Below are 21,192 nucleotides of genomic sequence, written 5' to 3'. Positions count from 1 at the left end.
TAGAAATATGTCCTAGCTTTACGGAGGGCTTTTTTATAGAGCAACAAACTCTTTTTCCAGGCTAAGTGAAGATCTTCTAAATTAGTGAGACGCCATTTCCTCTCCAACTTACGGGTTATCTGCTTTAAGCTACGAGTTTGTGAGTTATACCACGGAGTCAGACACTTCTGATTTAAAGCTCTCTTTTTCAGAGGAGCTAAATCAGCATGGTGTTAAAAGAAATGAGTTGGGTTTTTTTTTGGGTTTTTTTTTGGTGACTGGTTCTTCTTTGCCTGCAGAGGATAGAGTAGTTTCTCCTAGAAGCAGCTCTCTTCTGTTTGCAGATAGAACTATACATCTGTTAGGACACTTTTAACAGGTAGGTGCTCAATGATTTTAAATTTTAAAAATGTTTGTCGCTGTTCAGCTTTGTTTACTACGTTATCGGTCTAATAGTTATCGGACAAAAATTTATCGGAAGATAATTAGTCCGATAATGGTTTTTAAAGTTATCTAAAAAGATAATCCGATAATGAAAATATTATCTTCGATAATTATCTGTTATCGGATTATTGGAACTGTGCCCACCACTGGATTTGGTTATTTGCAGCACACAGCAGCTGGGTGAGAGGCTTTTCACCACAGGCTGTGGTTTGGCTCCTGTGTGCTCTGCGCTGTGGAACGGCTTGTCATGGTCTGGGATACAGTTCCACATCACACCTCCTACAGAGTTTAGATGGTGATCAAGTAATAATATGTATATTACAGCGGTGAGATCCATTCAGCTCCATGCCTGACATGCGCTATGATGCACTACTGTGCATGAGAGCACAGAGAGGAGCAGCGGCACACTGTGGTTTCAGTTTGATTGTGCGCTGTTCACATGCACTGTACATGATGAATGCGTGCTACATACATGTTATTACATAAACATTTCCTTTGTCCTCCGTTGCCATGGTCCAGTGGAGGTGGATATCCGTGGCACAACATGTCGGCAGGCTTTGCTGTGACCAATCAATCTCAGAGCTCACTCAACCACGATCAGATCATTTCAGATGCTGTTATGATGCCGTCAGAATATGTAGACTGCGATCAGATGACCCAAAAACTGTACATAGTCACCCTCAGATGTGTGTTCCATCTCAATGGCGCCAAGAGTGTTTTGAATATATGCAACACACTAGGGACAGCCGAGCGAATGGGACCAAATATGTAGACTTCTCAGAGACTGCTGTCCATTGGTCTTCAGACCACACCTCAATACTTCCTGATTGTGGCCGGATGTGTCATTCTGACGCCATTCTGTCTCAATCGGCGTATGTGTGATGGGGGTATAAGTGAGACTCTGCTGATGTTAACTCCAGTGAAAAGGAGCCTCCTCATCTAAGACATTTTGTCCAGGTGGTGTGTTTCTCTGGTCATGATCTTGCCTGCATGTGCCTCAGTGTTGAGGAACCCAGCAGCTGGAGAAGGTCCAGGACATGCGCATGTTTCACATGGCTACGGCAAATAGGTGGATACTTCAGAGATGTGAGGATGGACCGGTTGTTTGCCTGGGTGGCTGCCGTCCAGGACCTGGAGTAGTTCAATGGTGTCATGGATTTGGTGATGTGCAGACTCAGCACATGCTCCCAGGCCTGACCTGTAACTGTGCCAATGGTTTTTCATCTGCTGAAATATTCCAAGGTCAAAATGTGTAAAAATGTGTTGGGAAAAGCAGTGTTGACTGTGAGAAATGACAGTAACAAATAAATGTTGTGAAATTGAGTGGAATGCGATAAGACATACAAGTAATTCTTAAAAATGTCAAAAAATCATCAGGATGTGTGAACTGGAATGTCTCATTATTGTAACTACTGGAAAAAGTGACTGTTCCACCACAAAAAAAAACCAACAAAAAAAAAACGTTGGATTTATGATGTCAGAATCTGAAAATATATACAAGGACAAATGTGATTTTTCACATTTTTAGCAACATTTGTGTGAAATAAATGAGCTTGTTCTTGTTACAGGGCCATTGTGGAACACAAGGAGTTGCTGAAGGTGCCATGGGACTGGCAGATCGGTCAGTTTACACATTGACCATTTTATATAAGCATTTATATTGAAAGAAGAAAATAATTGTGCTGCAGAATTATTTTCAGATTCAGATTCTATATTGTCATTGTAACAAGTACAACGAAAGGTAAGGTGCAAATATAAACCTGATTAAACCACTCGCAGACTTAAAAGGTCTGGAGAAGAAAATAGAATAAACCTAAAATTTAACAGAATGAAAAAGGTTTGTTCAAAGCGCAAATTAAAAAGAAAAAAATATACATTATAATGCAAAAATGATATATTTTTGTAAATATTACATTATATATGGTTGATACTTTAGAAAACAAACATTATTGTCCTCCAAAATCCTCTGTCGCACGAATGAGATGACCTGCTAATTATTAAAATACCATTTCAACAAGAATTCATTTAAAAGGGAACGAGCAGCATGTACTACAAATACTGTAAGTTCTAACTGATATTAAATTGTGCTTACTTATTTGTTTTGGACAAATTATGGAGTTGGGTCATCTCCTGACAAACTAAATGCATGCTGTCCAGTGGTTCTTTAAATTTTATAACGTGGACTTGATGTATATGACTTCAAAATACCAGGCATTTCATGTAATCAATTGTAAAATACTTGTTTATTGTTGTTCATCCATCCATCCATCCATTTTCTTTGGCTTCATCCGAGGTCGGGTTGCGGGGGCAGCAGCTCAAGCAAAGTTGCCCAGACCTCCCGATCCACACAGACAAGACACAGACAAGACCCCGAGATACTTAAACTCCTCCACTTGAGGCAAGGACACTCCACTGACTTGAAGAGGGCAAAGCATCTTTTTCTGGTCGAGAACCCTGGCCTTGGATTTGGACGTGCTGATTTTCATCCCGGACGCTTCACACTCGTCTGCAAACTGCTCCAGTGCACACTGAAGGTCCTGATTTGACGAAGCCAACAGAACCACATCGTCCACAAACAGCAGAGATGAGATTCTGTGGTTCCCAAACCGGACCCCCTCTACACCCTGGCTGCGCCTAGAAATTCTGTCCATAAAAATAATGAACAGAACTGGTGACAAAGGACAGCCCTTGCGGAGGCCGACGTGCACTGGAAACAGGCTTGACTTACTACTGGCAATGCGAACCAAACTCCTGCTGCGGTCGTACAGGGACTGGATAGCCCTTAACAAAGGACAGCCGGACCCCGTACTCCCGGAGCACCCCCACAGGGCGCCTCGAAGGACATGGTCGAACACCTTCTCCAGATCCACAAAACACATGAGGACTGGTTGGGCGAACTCCCATGAACCCTCGAGCAGCCGATGGAGAGTGTAGAGCTGGTCCAGTGTGCCGCAACCAGGACAAAAACCACACTGCTCCTCCTGAATCCGAGGTTCGACTATCGATCGAATTCTCCTCTCCAGTACTCTGGAATAGACCTTACTGGGGAGGCTAAGGAGTGTGATCCCCTGTAGTTGGAACACACCCTCTGGTCCCCCTTCTTAAACACAGGGAGCATCACCCTGGTCTGCCAATCCAGAGGCACTGTCCCCGACCGCCACGCGATGTTGCAGAGACATGTCAACCAACACAGTCCCACAACATCCAGAGACTTAAGGTACTCCGGATTGATTTCATCCACCCCAGGAGCCTTTCCACCGAAGAGCTTTCTGACCACCTCGGTAACTTCGGCCTGGGTGATGGATGAATCCGCCTCTGAGTCCCCAGTCTCTGCTTCCTCTTCGGAAGACGTGACGATGGGATTGAGGAGGTCCTCAAAGTATTCCTTCCACTGCCCGACAACATCCCCAGTCAGAGTCAACAGCTGCCTCCGCCTCCGTTTGCCAGAATTTCTTCAAGGCCGACCGATAGTCCTCCTCCATGGCCTCGCTGAATGGGTCCAACTCACCACCAGGTGGTGATCGGTCAACAGCTCAGCCCCTCTCTTCACCAAAATGGCCGAGCCACATAGCCGAACGTCAGATGATACGACTACAAAATCAATCATCGACCTCCGGCTCAGGGTGTCCTGGTGCCACGTGCACTTATGGGGACCCTTGTGCTCAAACATGGTGTTCGTGATGGACAAACTGTGGCTAGCACAGAAGTCCAACAACTGAACACCACTCGGGTTCAGGTCGGGGAGGCCGAACACCCTCGCGCTTCCCGAACACCCCCTTCCAGGTCTCACTGTCGCCGCCCACGTGGGTGTTGATGTCCCCCAGGAGAACAATGGAGTCCCCAGTCGGAGCACTATCTAGTACCCCTTCCGGGGACTCCAAGAAGGTCGGGTACTCTGCACTGCCACTCGGCCCGTAGGCCGAGACAACAGTGAGAGACCTGTCCCCAACCCGAAGGCATAGGGACGCGACCCTCTCGTTCACCGGAGAGAACTCCAACACATGGCGATTGAGCTGGGGAGCAATGAGCAATGCTACCCCAGCCCACTGCCTCTCCCCGTGACCAACGCCAGGAATTGGGTACCAGAACCCAAGCTGTGCGTGGAGGAGCCTCTCTTGTCAGTACCCCTCAACCTCCCCCCCCCAGCGAGGTGACATTCCATGTCCCGACAGCCAGAGGCTGTGAGTGTGGACCAGGCTACATAGCTCCAAGGATCATCCGGGTACGCAAACTCCCCCACCACGATAAGGTGGCAGTTCGAGGGGACGTATTGTTGTTCACAAACAAATAATTGCGTCATTTGGACTGAGTGTACATTATTGGATATTTTATTTGTTTTGTGCATTAAACTGGTGTACATAGCTACTATTTCTTACACACACCAATGTATGATTGCCTAAAGACTAAAAGCCTTGGTCCCACCAAATAATAAAGCCATGAATAATGAGCCACGTGGATTTGCCAGACTCCCCCTCTAGCTGCCACCTTATCGTGGTGGGGGAGTTTGCGTACCGGGATGATCCTAGGAGCTATGTTGTCGGGGGCTTTGTGCTCCCTGTAGGGTCTCCCAAGGCAAACAGGTCCTAGGTGATGGGTCAGACTAAGGGCAGTTCAGAACCTCCATGACCAGTAAAAGATCAAGGACCGAGACGTCGCCCGGTATGGCGGAGCTGGGGTCCCACCCTGGAGCCAGGCCTGGCATTGGGGCTCGCGCCTTAGCCCATGGGGCCCGGCCGGGCTCAGCCCGAAAGAGTGATGTGGGCCCGCCCTCCTGTGGTTTCACCACCTGCAGAGGGGGCCACGGGGGTCGGGTGCAGAGAGGATTGGGTGGTGGTCGAGGGTGGGTGGCCCGGCGGCCCGGTCCATGCTTACAGCCCCTGGCTGTTGGGACGTGGAATGTCACCTCGCTAGGGGGGAAGGAGCCTGAGCTTGTGCGGGAGGTTGAGAGATACCGACTAGAGATAGTCGGGCTCACCTCCACGCACAGCTTGGGCTCTGGTACCCGGTGGATGCTTAATTTTTCTGGCATTGCCCACGGGGAGAGGCGGAGAGCTGGGGTCGCATTGCTTATTGCTCCCCAGCTCAGTCGCCAAGTGTTATAGTTCACTCCAGTGAACGAGCGGGTCGCGTCCCTACGCCTTCGGGTTGGGGACAGGTCTCTCAACGTTGTCTCGGCCTATGGGCCGAGCAGCAGTGTAGAGTACCCGACCTTCCTGGAGTCCCTGGGAGGGGTACTAGCTAGCGCTCCGACTTGGGACTCCATTGTTCTCCTGGGGGATTTCAATGCCACGTGGGCAGCGACAGTGAGACCTGGAGGGGGGTGATCGGGAAGCATGGCCTCCCCGATCTGAACCCGAGTGGTGTTCAGTTGTTGGACTTCTGTGCTAGTCACAGTTTGTCCATCACGAACACCATGTTTGAGCACAAGGGTGTCCATAAGTGCACGTGGCACCAGGACACCCTGAGCCGGAGGTCGATGATCGACTTTGTAGTCGTATCATCTGACCTTCGGCCACGTGTCTCGGACACTCGAGTGAAGAGAGGGGCAGAGCTGTTGACTGATCACCACCTGGTGGTGAGTTGGATCCGCTGGGAGGGTAGGAAGCCGGTCAGACCTGGCAGGCCCAAACGTATCATGAGGGTCTGCTGGGAACGACTGGCAGAACCCTCTGTCAGCGAGGTCTTCAACTGCCACCTCCGGGAGAGCTTCTTCCAGATCGCGGGGGAGGTTGGAGACATGGAGTCTGAGTGGACCATGTTCTCCACCTCCATTGTTGATGCGGCTGCTCGTAGCTGTGGTCGCAAGATTTCTGGTGCCTGTCGCGGCGGCAATCCCCGACCCCGGTGGTGGACACCGGAAGTAAGGGATGCCGTCAAGCTGAAGAAGGAGTTCTACTTATCTTTGTTGGTAGGTGGGACCCCAGAGGCAGCTGACAGGTACCGGCAGGCCAAGCGTGCCGCAGCCCGTGCAGTCGCAGAGGCAAAAACTCGGGTCTGGGAGGAGTTCGGGGAGGCTATGGAGGAGGACTATCGGTCGGCCTCGAAGAGAGGGTGTGTTCCAACTATAGGGGGATCACACTCCTCAGACTCCCCGGTAAGGTCTATTCCAGAGTACTGGAGAGGAGAATTCAACCGATGGTCGAACCTCGGATTCAGGAGGAGCAGTGTGGTTTTCGTCCTGGTCGCGGCACACTGGACCAGCTCTACACGCTCCATCGGGTGCTCGAGGGTTCATGGGAGTTCGCCCAACCAGTCCACATGTGGTTTGTGGATCTGGAGAAGGCGTTCGACCGTGTCCCTCGGGGCACCCTGTGGGAAGTGCTCGGGGAGTACGGGGGCCGGGGTCCTTTGCTAACGGCTATCCGGTCCCTGTACGACCGCAGCAGGAGCTTGGTTCGCATTGCCAGTAGTAAGTAAAACCTGTTTCCAGTGCACGTTGGCCTCCGCCAGGGCTGTCCTTTGTCACCAGTTCTGTTCATTATTTTTATGGACAGAATTTCTAGGCGCAGCCAGGGTGTAGAGGGGGTCTGGTTTGGGAACCACAGAATCTCGTCTCTGCTGTTTGCGGACGATGTGGTTCTGTTGGCTTCGTCAAATCAGGACCTTCAGCATGCACTGGAGTGGTTTGCAGCCGAGTGTGATGCGTCCGGGATGAAAATCAGCACCTCCAAATCCGAGGCCATGGTTCTCGACCGGAAAAAGGTGCTTTGCCCTCTTCAGGTCAGTGGAGTGTCCTTGCCTCAAGTGGAGGAATTTAAGTATCTCGGGGTCTTGTTCACGAGTGAGGGACGGATGGAGTGTGAGATCGATAGACGGATCGGTGCAGCATCTGCAGTGATGCGGTCGCTGCATCGGACCGTCGTGGTGAAGAGAGAGCTGAGTAGGGGGGCAAAGCTCTTGATTTACCGATCGATCAACGTTCCGATCCTTACCTATGGTCATGAGATTTGGCTCATGACCGAAAGAACAAGATCGCGAGTACAAGCAGCCGAGATGAGTTTCCTCCGCAGGGTGGCTGGGTGCTCCCTTAGAGATGGGGTGAGGAGCTCGGTCACTCGGGAGGAGCTCGGAGTCGAGCCGCTGCTCCTCCACGTCGAAAGGAGTCAGTTGAGGTGGCTCGGGCATCTTTTCCAGATGCCCCCTGGATGCCTCGCTGGAGAGGTGTTCCGGGCACGTCCCACTGGGAGGAGGCCCCGGGGAAGACCCAGGTCAGGCTGGAGGGACTACATCTCTCGGCTGGCTTGGGAATGCCTTGGGGTTCCCCCGGAGGAGCTGGGGGAGGTGTGTGTGGATCGGGGGGTCTGGGCGGCTTTGCTTGAGCTGCTGCCCCCGCGACCTGACTCCAGATAAAGCGGAAGAAAATGGATGGATGGATGGATTTGCCAGAAATTTCAATGATTATTCAAATAATGAGCCATGTATAAAGCTATCACGTATTTGCTACAAAGAAGCCTCTATGTGCCTCTCTGTACATCGCATATTCCGAGTATTAGCCTCTAATGAGCACAACCGACCTGTCATTTGAGCCCCGCCCAGCCTCGAATGGTTCATGTCACTGCATGTGATCCACATCAAGCCACATATGATCCATGTAGCGCCATGTAATGCAACATTGGTGTACGTTTAGGCATGGGTTTGGTCCAACCTTCCACCCTTGGTACCTTTAAAGTGTGGGTTTTCAGTTCACAGCATCCATTCAATATGGTGTCACATTTTTTTAACGCAGTCCAAAAAAAGACGCTCCTGCACAGTCCTGAGGTGTGCGCATCCGTGCATCAGACTGCAGTTCACCTGTGTTAAAGAGTCATTAAATGCAGCAGTTCTGCATGTTCACCCAGCTCTCTGTGACCAAAAAAAAGATATCACAATGAGTTGGCTGCTTTAATTATATACACCTGCAACTGTGTTGAACACTTCCCACAAAAAAACCCAATCCACAAACACAGAACCCATCCACAACCAGACCAGCTAGAACCGAACCACGGGTTCCTGGACAGTCGCCTATGCGCTTCTTCTCGCTGGCTTTATTTCGTCCGCAGCTTACAGTCATTTTGACACAGGTGAGCCCAACTTTTCACTTTGTGTTCATCTGTTATTGTCTGCAAAATCTCTCAATGCACTCGCGTTGTGTCTTGAAGTGCGAGGGATCGCGTCAGCGCACACAGTCCAGCTCATCTGACCCATTATAATGAGATGTTAAATCTATCATAAACATACTTTTATAGGTGCTTATAAGAAGGAATGAACATGCAACTATTTTACCAAGCTATTACAATATAAACATTACAAATAATTTACTTTTTAGGCTGTTCCAAATATGTTGTCCACCTGCACAGTGCAGGAAAAGAGAGAGAGAAAAAAAGAGGAAATAAAAGCTCCAAATGAAACCGTCCTCTGTGATTCCAGAAATTATTTGAGGTGTTTTCAACAGCCAGACTCTGAGTGAAAATGATTAATCTGCTACGAAATAATTATTTTATATACAGTGTCCAGCGCACAAAGCAGGTGGGATCAAAGCAGGTGGGATTGTCATGACGAAGTGTGCAATAGGGCTGTGCCAAAATAGCCTGTCCTGTCCTTGTAGCTGCCAGGTGCTCGGATAATGGGCTAACAGCCTCGTCCCCACCACACGCAAGCCTCGTTTGTGCTAAAATTGAAATTAGCAAAATTAGAGGTCAGCCTAGTTAGCCGAATATTCTGCCTCTAAGAGCCTCTATTCTCTCATGTTTGTTGAATAACTGGACTTGTAGCCCCCCAAAAAACAAACAAAAAAACATGCTACGTGGCTCATTATTCATCATTCATTATTCGGTGGGACCAGGGCTTAAGTTAATTTCACACAATTACTACAGACACTCAAAACCTGCACACAAACATTTCCAGTGGACCAAGGAAATATGAAGTATGCTTGGTGAAAACAATTTTACAATTTTTAGAAATTTCTGGAGTTTTTCAGTTCCAGCCAGCCCTGTCTCTAATTGTTTTTTTGTTTTTTATCGTGCTCCCGCAACGAAATGAGTCAACTTTTCGTGACAGGGCTTTTTTTACTTTTACTTTTTTTAACTCACTATTGCTAACCATAATCCCACCCCTAACCCTAACCTTAACCATAACGTAATGTTGCTCCTTCCCCCCACCCTAACCATAACCATCCGAACCCCCCCCCCCCCCCCCCCCCCGCTTCACTTGTAATTTTGTGCAGCCATCACGGAATGAATGAGAATGAATTTGTGCTGCCGTGACGAAAATGAGGCGCTTTTTGTCACAAAATCACAAACTAATAGATTAATGTATATTTCGTGCTGCTGAATCATGACTTGCCATGAGACCAGGTTGTTCCAGCATGATGTCACCATGATTTGTCGAGTCCTAAGCCCTGCAAGAAGCCAAGCAAGATACCAGTTCCATAAGATCAGTTCAAACTTCAAGCCTAAGTTTACGAATGCTGGGGATGGGTGGGGTTTCAATTAATGTTATTCTAAATTGGACTTTTCATTAATGGGCCTTTATTCATTGATACCAGACAGTTGACAGAGGAAGAATGGGATGAGATCAATCAACATGTATGGAAAACAACATCATCATTAATGTGGACAGAGCATGGATGGAAAAATATTGTACGATTCTTTAGAACTCCGGCACAGACAAAATATCTAGACACAAGTTGTTGGAGAAAATGTGGGGAAGAAATGGCACATCATGTACATGTCTTTTGGTCTTGTCCTGTAATACAAAGCTATTGGGTCGAGTTAAAAAAAAGTATAGATAAAGTATTGAGGGCTGACCTTCCTTTTACTTTTGAGGTATTTTATTTGGGAAAACTTGAGGTAAATAATAAGAATTATCTCAACAATAAGATGTTCAGAATCATGCTTTTAGCAGGGAAAAAGGGGATCACCAAAATGTGGATGAAGGAAGAGGCGCCGAAATGTGAAAACTGGATAGAGGTGATGCATAGTATATATTGTATGGAGAAATTGACATATTATTTGAGATTTGAGGAAGAAAAATTTGAGAAAATATGGAAGGGATGGGTAGCGGTTGTAAAGTCAATAAGATCTGATTTTATATAAATCTATATTCCCCCATGTTGTTCAGCTACATGTTGTTTTATTTTTACTTTGTTTTGTCTTTACTTGAAAAAATGGATGTTATGTGTGGATGAAAGGAATACATTGTAAACTGTATGTACAACTGTCCTTAAAAACTAATAAAAATATAATAATAAAAAAAACACATTAATATTTGATGGACATAACATTTGCTCTCCTCTTCTTTAAAAATGACACACTGCACCTTTAATCCAGTCAGACAGGCAGAGTTTTACTGTAATGTTGACAGTTTAGTTTTTTCTTAACATTTCTGAGTGGGATTGCATACTTTTTAAAAACAATATAACCCCTAATTGTCTTATTTGTACAAGAGCTAAACCTGGACCGATTTCATTGTCAAATCAGAATCAAATTTATTGCAAAGTAAGTAATTTGATCTGGTGTCATTGGTGCAGAAACAACAATAATAAAAAGAAAACACTTCTGTAAGAAGTGTCATGATCCAGCCCTGTTGGGCCCGGCTGTTATTATTCTGAACTATTTTTTTTTCCACGTTTGTGCTCTGAGCCTTTTGTTTTTCTTAATCATGCCATGTATCATAGTCATGCTTAGACTTTGGCTGGTCTTGTTTCTTGTTCTTGTCAGGTTTTCATGTTCATGTTATCATTGGTTTTGTTTCTGTCAGTCATCCTCGTATTTGTTCACTCTTGGTTCCTTATGTAGCTGTAGTTTAGTTCTGTTCATCACATTGTATATTATGCTTTGGTCACAGTTTTTGGTTATTTACCTGCAAGTGTTTCCTGTCTGGTTATGTTCCTTTAGTTATTTATTGCGCTCTGTTTATCATTTATTTTGTGCTGCTTTATTATACTTTAGTCACAGGGTTTTGCTATTTATCTGCAGTGCTTCTTATTTGATTATGTTCCATTTGTTATTTATTGCATTTCCTATTTATCTGTTATCTTGTTTTATTAATTGTATTCTTCTCTAGTCACCGGGTTTGTTTATTCTCTGTTTTTCAGTTGTTTATTTTGCTCTTCTCATTTGTGTATTCAGTTCTTATGTTCATGCTTAGTTTGTTACCAGTCATAGTTGTTCTGCATTTTGTCCATGGTTTCTGTTATTGCCTCTTGTTTTTTGACTGCCCCTGCTCCAGCTCTTGTGTCTTTGTCTCTCACACTTTGATTCGGTCTGCTTTGCATTTTCACTCACTCCCACTCTTGCACCGGCTCAGGCATCTTTGTCTGTTTCATCACCCCACTCTGTTTTCCTGCCTTCACTATCTTGTCTCATGCATATCTCTGTTCACTAGTCATGCCCCATTCCAGAACCTTCACCGACACCTGCATCTCATTTCACTAATCACACCACCAGTTATTTAAGCCCTCACAGTCCCTTCCTTGATTGTTGAATGTATTTCACTTTCCAGCTCTCACGTCCTGCCTTGTTTTACTTGTTGATCTGCCTGCCGGTATTTGACCTTGTTGCCTTCGACCACGTTTTTTTTTTTTGTCTCTGCCTCTGATTGCCACCACGCCATGTATTTTGACCTCAGCCTGTTTATTCGACCAAGCCTCAGCCTTACGTCTGCCTGTACCTTTGCTTCACTGCTGGACCACCCGTGTACCGAATCTCTGCCTGTTACTACCATTAAACCTTATTCTAACTGCATGTGCTGTGAGAGTTCGCATTTGTGTCCAACTGGTTTGTGCCCCGTCCTGACAAGAAGTAAATTTGCTCTCATAAAGATGAAATCCTGGATGAAAAACTTTCTGAATCAGTTTTTCACACTTTACTGTTTCATTGAATTGTGTGGTGAAGATGATCGTTGATTAAAATTGCTTCGCTGCTTTTTTTTTTTGGGTGTGTGTGGAGCCTCTGTTTATTTTTCTTCCTCCTCCTCTCTCTCTCTCTCTCTCTCGTTGTGAGGGAACAAGAGACTCTTCACTCTCACACCGTCTTTGCGGCTTATTTGAGCAAACTTTGGAAACATGAAAGCTTTCATCTGTAAAATAAAGCCTTAATGTGTCACTAGCTACGCAGGCAGAAAGAGCTGTTTTTGTTGGAAGACTTTGATAGAGTTTTTGTTCTCTCACTCTGAGCTGCAGCGCTGTGACTCTGCTCGGTTCGGCTGGCTGCCGGCGGGGGACGAGTGGGCAGCAGTCCGTTCAGCATAAACAGACTGGCTGGATTAAAAATATATAATGGCACTACGCTGTTGTTCTATTGTCTGGGGAGAACCGTGGCTTTAGACAAACTTTGCAGCGTGCAGTCACTTGTCCATGTCTGTCGCAGCAATCCCAAACCACTGACGAAACTCGCTCTCCATTAGCGGTTCACCATGTTTGTTATTGTGTGACAGAAACGGGACAGGGAGGGGGGAGCTATTGATGGTCCTGGGGACAAAAAGGTGCGCCACTGCAAGAGGAGAAAAAAAACCTTGAATTATCCACAACCAGACCAAAATTGTCCGCAACAAAAAAATTTGAATTAATCGATAAAATTGATATATTACCCAGGCCCAGCCATTGTACATGAATATTACAAACGAAGCACCAAGCAGTGGTGCAAAGCTCACTCATTGTTAGGGATGGGTATCGAGAACCGGTTCCTTTCGGGTATAGTTAAGAAATTATTCGATCCACCGACATCAATAGCCTTTTTGCTTAACGATTCCCTTATCGGTCCTTCAGAGTGGCCATTGTTTTTGGGGGTGTTTGTCAAGAAAATGATAATTTCTGTACGTTGATTACAGACCCTGCAGCGGGTCTGTAATCAATTTTTCTGCAGTGCAGCTTTGTTTTGAACGTTGAACCAATCGACCTGTCTGTGAGTAATATTTACCTTTTTATGTTAATCTGACCTGTTATGGTCTTCTGAAACAGTTGATAAATAAATAAATATAGAAATAAGTGTTTCCTGTGAACACCTAGTGACTCTCACACCTCCATTTCATCCCTGTCTTATTTAAGTTTAATGACAGTTTGTTTCGGTCAAACCATATTTTCAATGTGTTAATTTCTTCAGTGATTTCCTCCAGAACTATCTGCCAAACTAGAAAACTGCTGCATCCTAGTAAGAGCAGAATACTACTGGAATGAATTTGAATAAGGAAAGTTGTTTTTTTTTCTCACTAAATGGATGCTGCACTCACTGCAGTTTATTGTCTGGAATAGTCCCAGATTGCATTTCAGAGCTTCTAGAATTCAAACATTTTCGTGCAGGTGGTGTTGGGGGGTAATTTTGGGTTTCAGCTTTTTTGTTTTTCACCACTTTCATCCCTGAATATGTCAATCATGAGTCACTTTTGTGCAGATCAACGTCACTAACTGGGACTCCTGTCTTGCTGGGAGAAAGAAACAAGAATCGTTCTCTGTTCTGTTCACACAGCTCCAAACACTGCGCGGCTCTCTGCCAAGTCAAGTTAGAATGATAGAGTCCAGTCGGAATTAATAAATTCAAAGCGAAACACCGTTTAAATCAAATGACACCTTTTTCCAAACGTTGTAATACAAACAAACTCCAATCGATCAAAATGGTTTTTTTTTGCCTCCCAAAATGAGACGTCCTGCGCTGACGTGCAGCAGCCGGCTGAGCTCAGCTCAGAGGTACGGAGAGACATTCATGCCAAAATGTCTGAAAGGAAATGCTTTTGACAAAAACTACCGATTTTATTTTTATGTCCACAGATCAAGAATCCACTGACCAGTTTAAAATGTTGTTGACATAGAAAACCTGTAAAGTCTACTTTCAGTACACAGAAAATTCACAGGAGGTATCGATAAGGGAATCGATAAAAATGGGATCGATAAGTGGAATCGATAATTGCATCGATATCGATAAAATCTTATCGATACCCATCCCTACTCATGGTACACTTTGTCACAAACAGGAAATGCCAAATATTGAGTCCACAGTGAAACAGGAAATGTCAAATGTTGAACACTTCCTGGATCGACACTTCCTGAATTGACAATAGAGAAGATCTCGTGGGACTTCAGTGGCAAGTTGACACTGAAACAGGAAGTGCCAAATTTTGAGCCCACAGTGTTTTTCATTATGTTGTTTATGCACTGCTATGTTTATCCTCTGTAAGGTTTTTGTGTAACTTCTTGTTTGAAAAAGAGAGCTTTAAATCAGAAGTGCCTGACTCCGTGGTATAACTCACAAACTCGCAGCTTAAAGCAGATAACCCGTAAGTTGGAGAGGAAATGGCGTCTCACTAATTTAGAAGATCTTCACTTAGCCTGGAAAAAGAGTCTGTTGCTCTATAAAAAGCCCTCCGTAAAGCTAGGACATCTTTCTACTCATCACTAATTGAAGAAAATAAGAACAACCCCAGGTTTCTTTTCAGCACTGTAGCCAGGCTGACAAAGAGTCAGAGCTCTATTGAGCTGAGTATTCCATTAACTTTAACTAGTAATGACTTCATGACTTTCTTTGCTAACAAAATTTTAACTATTAGAGAAAAAATTACTCATAACCATCCCAAAGACGTATCGTTATCTTTGGCTGCTTTCAGTGATGCCGGTATTTGGTTAGACTCTTTCTCTCCGATTGTTCTGTCTGAGTTATTTTCATTAGTTACTTCATCCAAACCATCAACATGTTTATTAGACCCCATTCCTACCAGGCTGCTCAAGGAAGCCCTACCATTATTTAATGCTTCGATCTTAAATATGATCAATCTATCTTTGTTAGTTGGCTATGTACCACAGGCTTTTAAGGTGGCAGTAATTAAACCATTACTTAAAAAGCCATCACTTGACCCAGCTATCTTAGCTAATTATAGGCCAATCTCCAACCTTCCTTTTCTCTCAAAAATTCTTGAAAGGGTAGTTGTAAAACAGCTAACTGATCATCTGCAGAGGAATGGTCTATTTGAAGAGTTTCAGTCAGGTTTTAGAATTCATCATAGTACAGAAACAGCATTAGTGAAGGTTACAAATGATCTTCTTATGGCCTCGGACAGTGGACTCATCTCTGTGCTTGTTCTGTTAGACCTCAGTGCTGCTTTTGATACTGTTGACCATAAAATTTTATTACAGAGATTAGAGCATGCCATAGGTATTAAAGGCACTGCGCTGCGGTGGTTTGAATCATATTTGTCTAATAGATTACAATTTGTTCATGTAAATGGGGAATCTTCTTCACAGACTAAAGTTAATTATGGAGTTCCACAAGGTTCTGTGCTAGGACCAATTTTATTCACTTTATATATGCTTCCCTTAGGCAGTATTATTAGACGGTATTGCTTAAATTTTCATTGTTACGCAGATGATACCCAGCTTTATCTATCCATGAAGCCAGAGGACACACACCAATTAGCTAAACTGCAGGATTGTCTTACAGACATAAAGACATGGATGACCTCTAATTTCCTGCTTTTAAACTCAGATAAAACTGAAGTTATTGTACTTGGCCCCACAAATCTTAGAAACGTGTCTAACCAGATCCTTACTCTGGATGGCATTACCCTGACCTCTAGTAATACTGTGAGAAATCTTGGAGTCATTTTTGATCAGGATATGTCATTCAAAGCGCATATTAAACAAATATGTAGGACTGCTTTTTTGCATTTACGCAATATCTCTAAAATTAGAAAGGTCTTGTCTCAGAGTGATGCTGAAAAACTAATTCATGCATTTATTTCCTCTAGGCTGGACTATTGTAATTCATTATTATCAGGTTGTCCTAAAAGTTCCCTAAAAAGCCTTCAGTTAATTCAAAATGCTGCAGCTAGAGTACTGACGGGGACTGGAAGGAGAGAGCATATCTCACCCATATTGGCCTCTCTTCATTGGCTTCCTGTTAATTCTAGAATAGAATTTAAAATTCTTCTTCTTACTTATAAGGTTTTGAATAATCAGGTCCCATCTTATCTTAGGGACCTCGTAGTACCATATCACCCCAATAGAGCGCTTCGCTCTCAGACTGCAGGCTTACTTGTAGTTCCTAGGGTTTGTAAGAGTAGAATGGGAGGCAGAGCCTTCAGCTTTCAGGCTCCTCTCCTGTGGAACCAGCTCCCAATTCAGATCAGGGAGACAGACACCCTCTCTACTTTTAAGATTAGGCTTAAAACTTTCCTTTTTGCTAAAGCTTATAGGTAGGGCTGGATCAGGTGACCCTGAACCATCCCTTAGTTATGCTGCTATAGACGTAGACTGCTGGGGGGTTCCCATGATGCACTGTTTCATTCTCTTTTTGCTCTGTATGCACCACTCTGCATTTAATCATTAGTGATCGATCTCTGCTCCCCTCCACAGCATGTCTTTTTCCTGGTTCTCTCCCTCAGCCCCAACCAGTCCCAGCAGAAGACTGCCCCTCCCTGAGCCTGGTTCTGCTGGAGGTTTCTTCCTGTTAAAAGGGAGTTTTTCCTTCCCACTGTAGCCAAGTGCTTGCTCACAGGGGGTCGTTTTGACCGTTGGGGTTTTACATAATTATTGTATGGCCTTGCCTTACAATATAAAGCGCCTTGGGGCAACTGTTTGTTGTGATTTGGCGCTATATAAAAAAAATTGATTGATTGATTGATTGATTAAATTTTCATTGTTACGCAGATGATACCCAGCTTTATCTATCCATGAAGCCAGAGGACACACACCAATTAGCTAAACTGCAGGATTGTCTTACAGACATAAAGACATGGATGACCTCTAATTTCCTGCTTTTAAACTCAGATAAAACTGAAGTTATTGTACTTGGCCCCACAAATCTTAGAAACATGGTGTTTAACCAGATCCTTACTGTGGATGGCATTACCCTGACCTCTAGTAATACTGTGAGAAATCTTGGAGTCATTTTTGATCAGGATATGTCATTCAAAGCGCATATTAAACAAATATGTAGGACTGCTTTTTTGCATTTACGCAATATCTCTAAAATCAGAAAGGTCTTGTCTCAGAGTGATGCTGAAAAACTAATTCATGCATTTATTTCCTCTAGGCTGGACTATTGTAATTCATTATTATCAGGTTGTGCTAAAGGTTCCCTAAAAAGCCTTCAGTTAATTCAAAATGCTGCAGCTAGAGTACTGACGGGGACTAGAAGGAGAGAGCATATCTCACCCATATTGGCCTCTCTTCATTGGCTTCCTGTTAATTCTAGAATAGAATTTAAAATTCTTCTTCTTACTTATAAGGTTTTGAATAATCAGGTCCCATCTTATCTTAGGGACCTCGTAGTACCATATCACCCCAACAGAGCGCTTCGCTCTCAGACTGCAGGCTTACTTGTAGTTCCTAGGGTTTGTAAGAGTAGAATGGGAGGCAGAGCCTTCAGCTTTCAGACTCCTCTCCTGTGGAACCAGCTCCCAATTCAGATCAGGGAGACAGACACCCTCTCTACTTTTAAGATTAGGCTTAAAACTTTCCTTTTTGCTAAAGCTTATAGTTAGGTCTGGATCAGGTGACCCTGAACCATCCCTTAGTTATGCTGCTATAGACGTAGACTGCTGGGGGGTTCCCATGATGCACTGTTTCTTTCTCTTTTTGCTCTGTATGCACCAATCTGCATTTAATCATTAGTGATCGATCTCTGCTCCCCTCCACAGCATGTCTTTTTCCTGGTTCTCTCCCTCAGCCCCAACCAGTCCCAGCAGAAGACTGCCCCTCCCTGAGCCTGGTTCTGCTGGAGGTTTCTTCCTGTTAAAAGGGAGTTTTTCCTTCCCACTGTAGCCAAGTGCTTGCTCACAGGGGGTCGTTTTGACCGTTGGGGTTTTACATAATTATTGTATGGCCTTGCCTTACAATATAAAGCGCCTTGGGGCAACTGTTTTTTGTGATTTGGCGCTATATAAAAAAATTGATTGATTGATTGATTGTCTCAATTAAAAAGAAAGAGTAGGACGTTTTTTAGCCATGCTGCCCAGAAGCATTTACTGAAAATAGTGTGAAGGACCTAAATGAGATGGTAAGGACTTTCCAGGCAGATGAGACAAGTTCATGCACATGGACGTGTTTGATGTCTCAGACACACCAGTGTAGTTTGCTTTCTTGATTTGTGCTAGTTTTGTGACTTTGCAGTGAAAGTCTTGTCTTTCACAAAAATAAAAGCTGAACAAGGCTCAGCATGGCCACAAAGCCTACACCTACATGACGAAACTCCAGGTGCTACAGAGAGATTGATGCTTTATAACTTGTGTTATGTATAGCTTATAGATGTTTTTGAGCAATTTCTCCCATAAATGTCAAACCTAAATGTAAAAGCTTATTTCTGTGCTGACCAATATGATGGAGTGATCCGGGAACATCAGTTCTGGACACTGTAAATTTTCCATGCTGTTGCTTTGTTGGGAAATAGAGATTTTTAAAACGTTACTCAACCCGCCTGCCAACTTGTCAGAGTTTAAGTGTTTAATGGTTTTCGAGAATAGACCCAAACACTCACACGCACATCTGTTGCTGTTTGCAGGACTTCTGTATGTCGGCTTCAGTGCCTTCATGTTCGCTCTGTACAGCTTCATGCCGGTGGTGCTGAAGAGGACGGACGCCGTTGCCGTCAACCTGTCGGTGCTGACGGCTGACCTCTACAACCTCTTCTGTGGCCTCTTCCTCTTTCACTACAAGGTAACATCACACCACCATGCTGAACCTGAAAATCCACTCATGTTACCACCCACCCACCCAAAAAAAAACATCATTAAAATGATGCTAATCCTTTGACTGATAAACAAACATTCCAGAATAAACCGCTCAGGGTGGCCTGCTGAATAGTGGCGGGAAGTTTTTTGAGGTGTGGCACACAAACAGCAAACACGTTTATCAGTAAGCTCTTTTCATTTGTGTCTCGGGAAATACTTTATGTAGTTTCTTCCATCTGCAGAGATGGTCTGTAAGTAAGTCTGTAAAAGCCGTCTCAAATTCAGCTCTAAAAGTTTGGATTCAGATAGTTGCAGATGTTTTGTGCTATAATAATCTTTTGGCATATTGCACTTATCCATCAGGCATTTATAGATGTTTATGATTTCAGAAGTGAGTCCACAGCATATATATATATAGCATTTGAGACAATGGTACTGAAGAAAGTCTTTATAATACAGTTGTATGTAAAGGTTTGGACCCCCTGATGATTTCATGTTTTTCCTTTATAAATCATTGGTTGTTTGGACCAGCAATTTCTGTTAAATATATCATATAGCAGACAAACTCAGTGATATTTGAGAAGAGAAATGAAGTTTATAGGACTTACAGAAAGTGTGCAATAATTCTTTAAACAAAATTAGACAGGGGCATAAATTTGGGCACCCCAACAGGAAAAAATACATTGATTTAGTAAAGCCTCCTTTTGCAGAAATAACAGCTTCTAAACACTTCCTATAGCTTCCAATGAGAGTCTGGATTCTGGTTGAAGGTATTTTGGACCATTCGTCTTTACAAAACATCTCCAGTTCAGTAAGACTTGTTGGTTTTTGAGCATGGCCCGCTTAAAAATCACACCTCAGATTTTCAATAATATTCAGGTCTGGAGACTGAGACGGCCATTCCAGAATGTTGTACTTGTTCCTCTGCATGAATGCCTCATACATAAGCTAGGACAGCGGTATGTTTACCACTGTGTTACATCACCTTTCCTTCAAACAACACTCAATAAGCATTTGGGAACTGAGGACACTAATTGTGATAGTCATGGTTGGGTATAAAAGCAGCATCCCCAAAAGGCTCAGCCGTTCACAAGCAAAGATGGGGTGAGGATCACCACTTTGTGAACAACTGTTTGAAAAAATAGTCCAACAGTTTAAGAACAATGTTTCTCAACGTTCAGTTGCAAGGAATTTAGGGATTCCATCATCTACAGTCCATAATATAATCAGAAGATTCAGAGAATCTGGAGAACTTTCTACACGTAAGTGGCAAGGCTGAAAACCAACATTGAATGCCCGTGACCTTCGATCCCTCAGGCGGCACTGCATTAAAAACTGACATCATTGTGTAAAGGATCTTACCGCGTGGGCTCAGGAACACTTCAGAAAACCATTGTCAGTTAACACAGTTAGTCGCTACATCTACAAGTACAAGTTAAAACTCTACCATGCAAAGCGAAAGCCATACATCAACATCCAGAAACACTGCCGCCTTCTCTGGGCCCAAGCTCATTTAAAATGGACAGACGCAATTTGGAAATATAGTGTTTTGTTTAAATCTTTATGCTTCCACACGGGAGCACCATTAATATGTAGCAATTTATAGTGAATAAGTAATTAAAGTCCCAAACTGAATTAGATTGGACGAGGCCCAATGTAACGGGTCACCAAAATAATTAATTTAGGGTTTAATACTTATTATCTCGGGGCACCACCTATTTTTTTTCTATAGCATAGGTACTATAATTTAAACATTAAGTTATCAGTCTCAAATGAATTAATCAGTCTCAATTTAATTTAATCAAACTCTCATCTGAAAGTCATGAATTCCATGATACGGTTGACCAAGAGTTTCCTTCTGTACACAAATGACCACGGCAGAATTATTTACAATTTATTTACAATTTATACAAGAAATGAACATTTGACTGGCATTTCTTCTCTTTGGCTAAGATTTTAACTTCCTTGTCCTCAAACGTATGGTTAGTGTCTTTAAGGTGGAGATGAAATGGTTTGAGAGAGGAGTGAAGGAGCCATTGTATGTGAAACAGTTGAAACCCAGCCTTAACCAGGGAGGGGGTCTGAGACATGCTTTGTCCCCTGTTTACAATGGGGTACTCAGGTCAAAGCAGTTTC

General features: G+C 44.0%; 1 protein-coding gene across 1 annotated transcript in view; it reads left to right on the top strand.

Annotated features, from left to right (window-relative positions):
• The window catches only part of slc35f1 (solute carrier family 35 member F1), a 64,737-nt gene that overhangs the window by 40,835 nt on the left and 2,710 nt on the right, over positions 1–21,192 (top strand). The window contains exons 6-7 of the mRNA XM_034162394.1: positions 1,992–2,044; positions 18,888–19,042. Of these exons, the coding sequence (XP_034018285.1) occupies positions 1,992–2,044; positions 18,888–19,042 (208 nt within the window). The remainder of the gene's footprint in view (positions 1–1,991; positions 2,045–18,887; positions 19,043–21,192) is intronic.

Source organism: Thalassophryne amazonica, chromosome 21, assembly GCF_902500255.1.
Source record: "Thalassophryne amazonica chromosome 21, fThaAma1.1, whole genome shotgun sequence".
Taxonomy (NCBI): Eukaryota; Metazoa; Chordata; class Actinopteri; order Batrachoidiformes; family Batrachoididae; genus Thalassophryne; species Thalassophryne amazonica.
The sequence above is the reverse complement of the archived record's forward strand: the minus strand, read 5'-3'. Positions and strand labels throughout refer to the sequence as shown.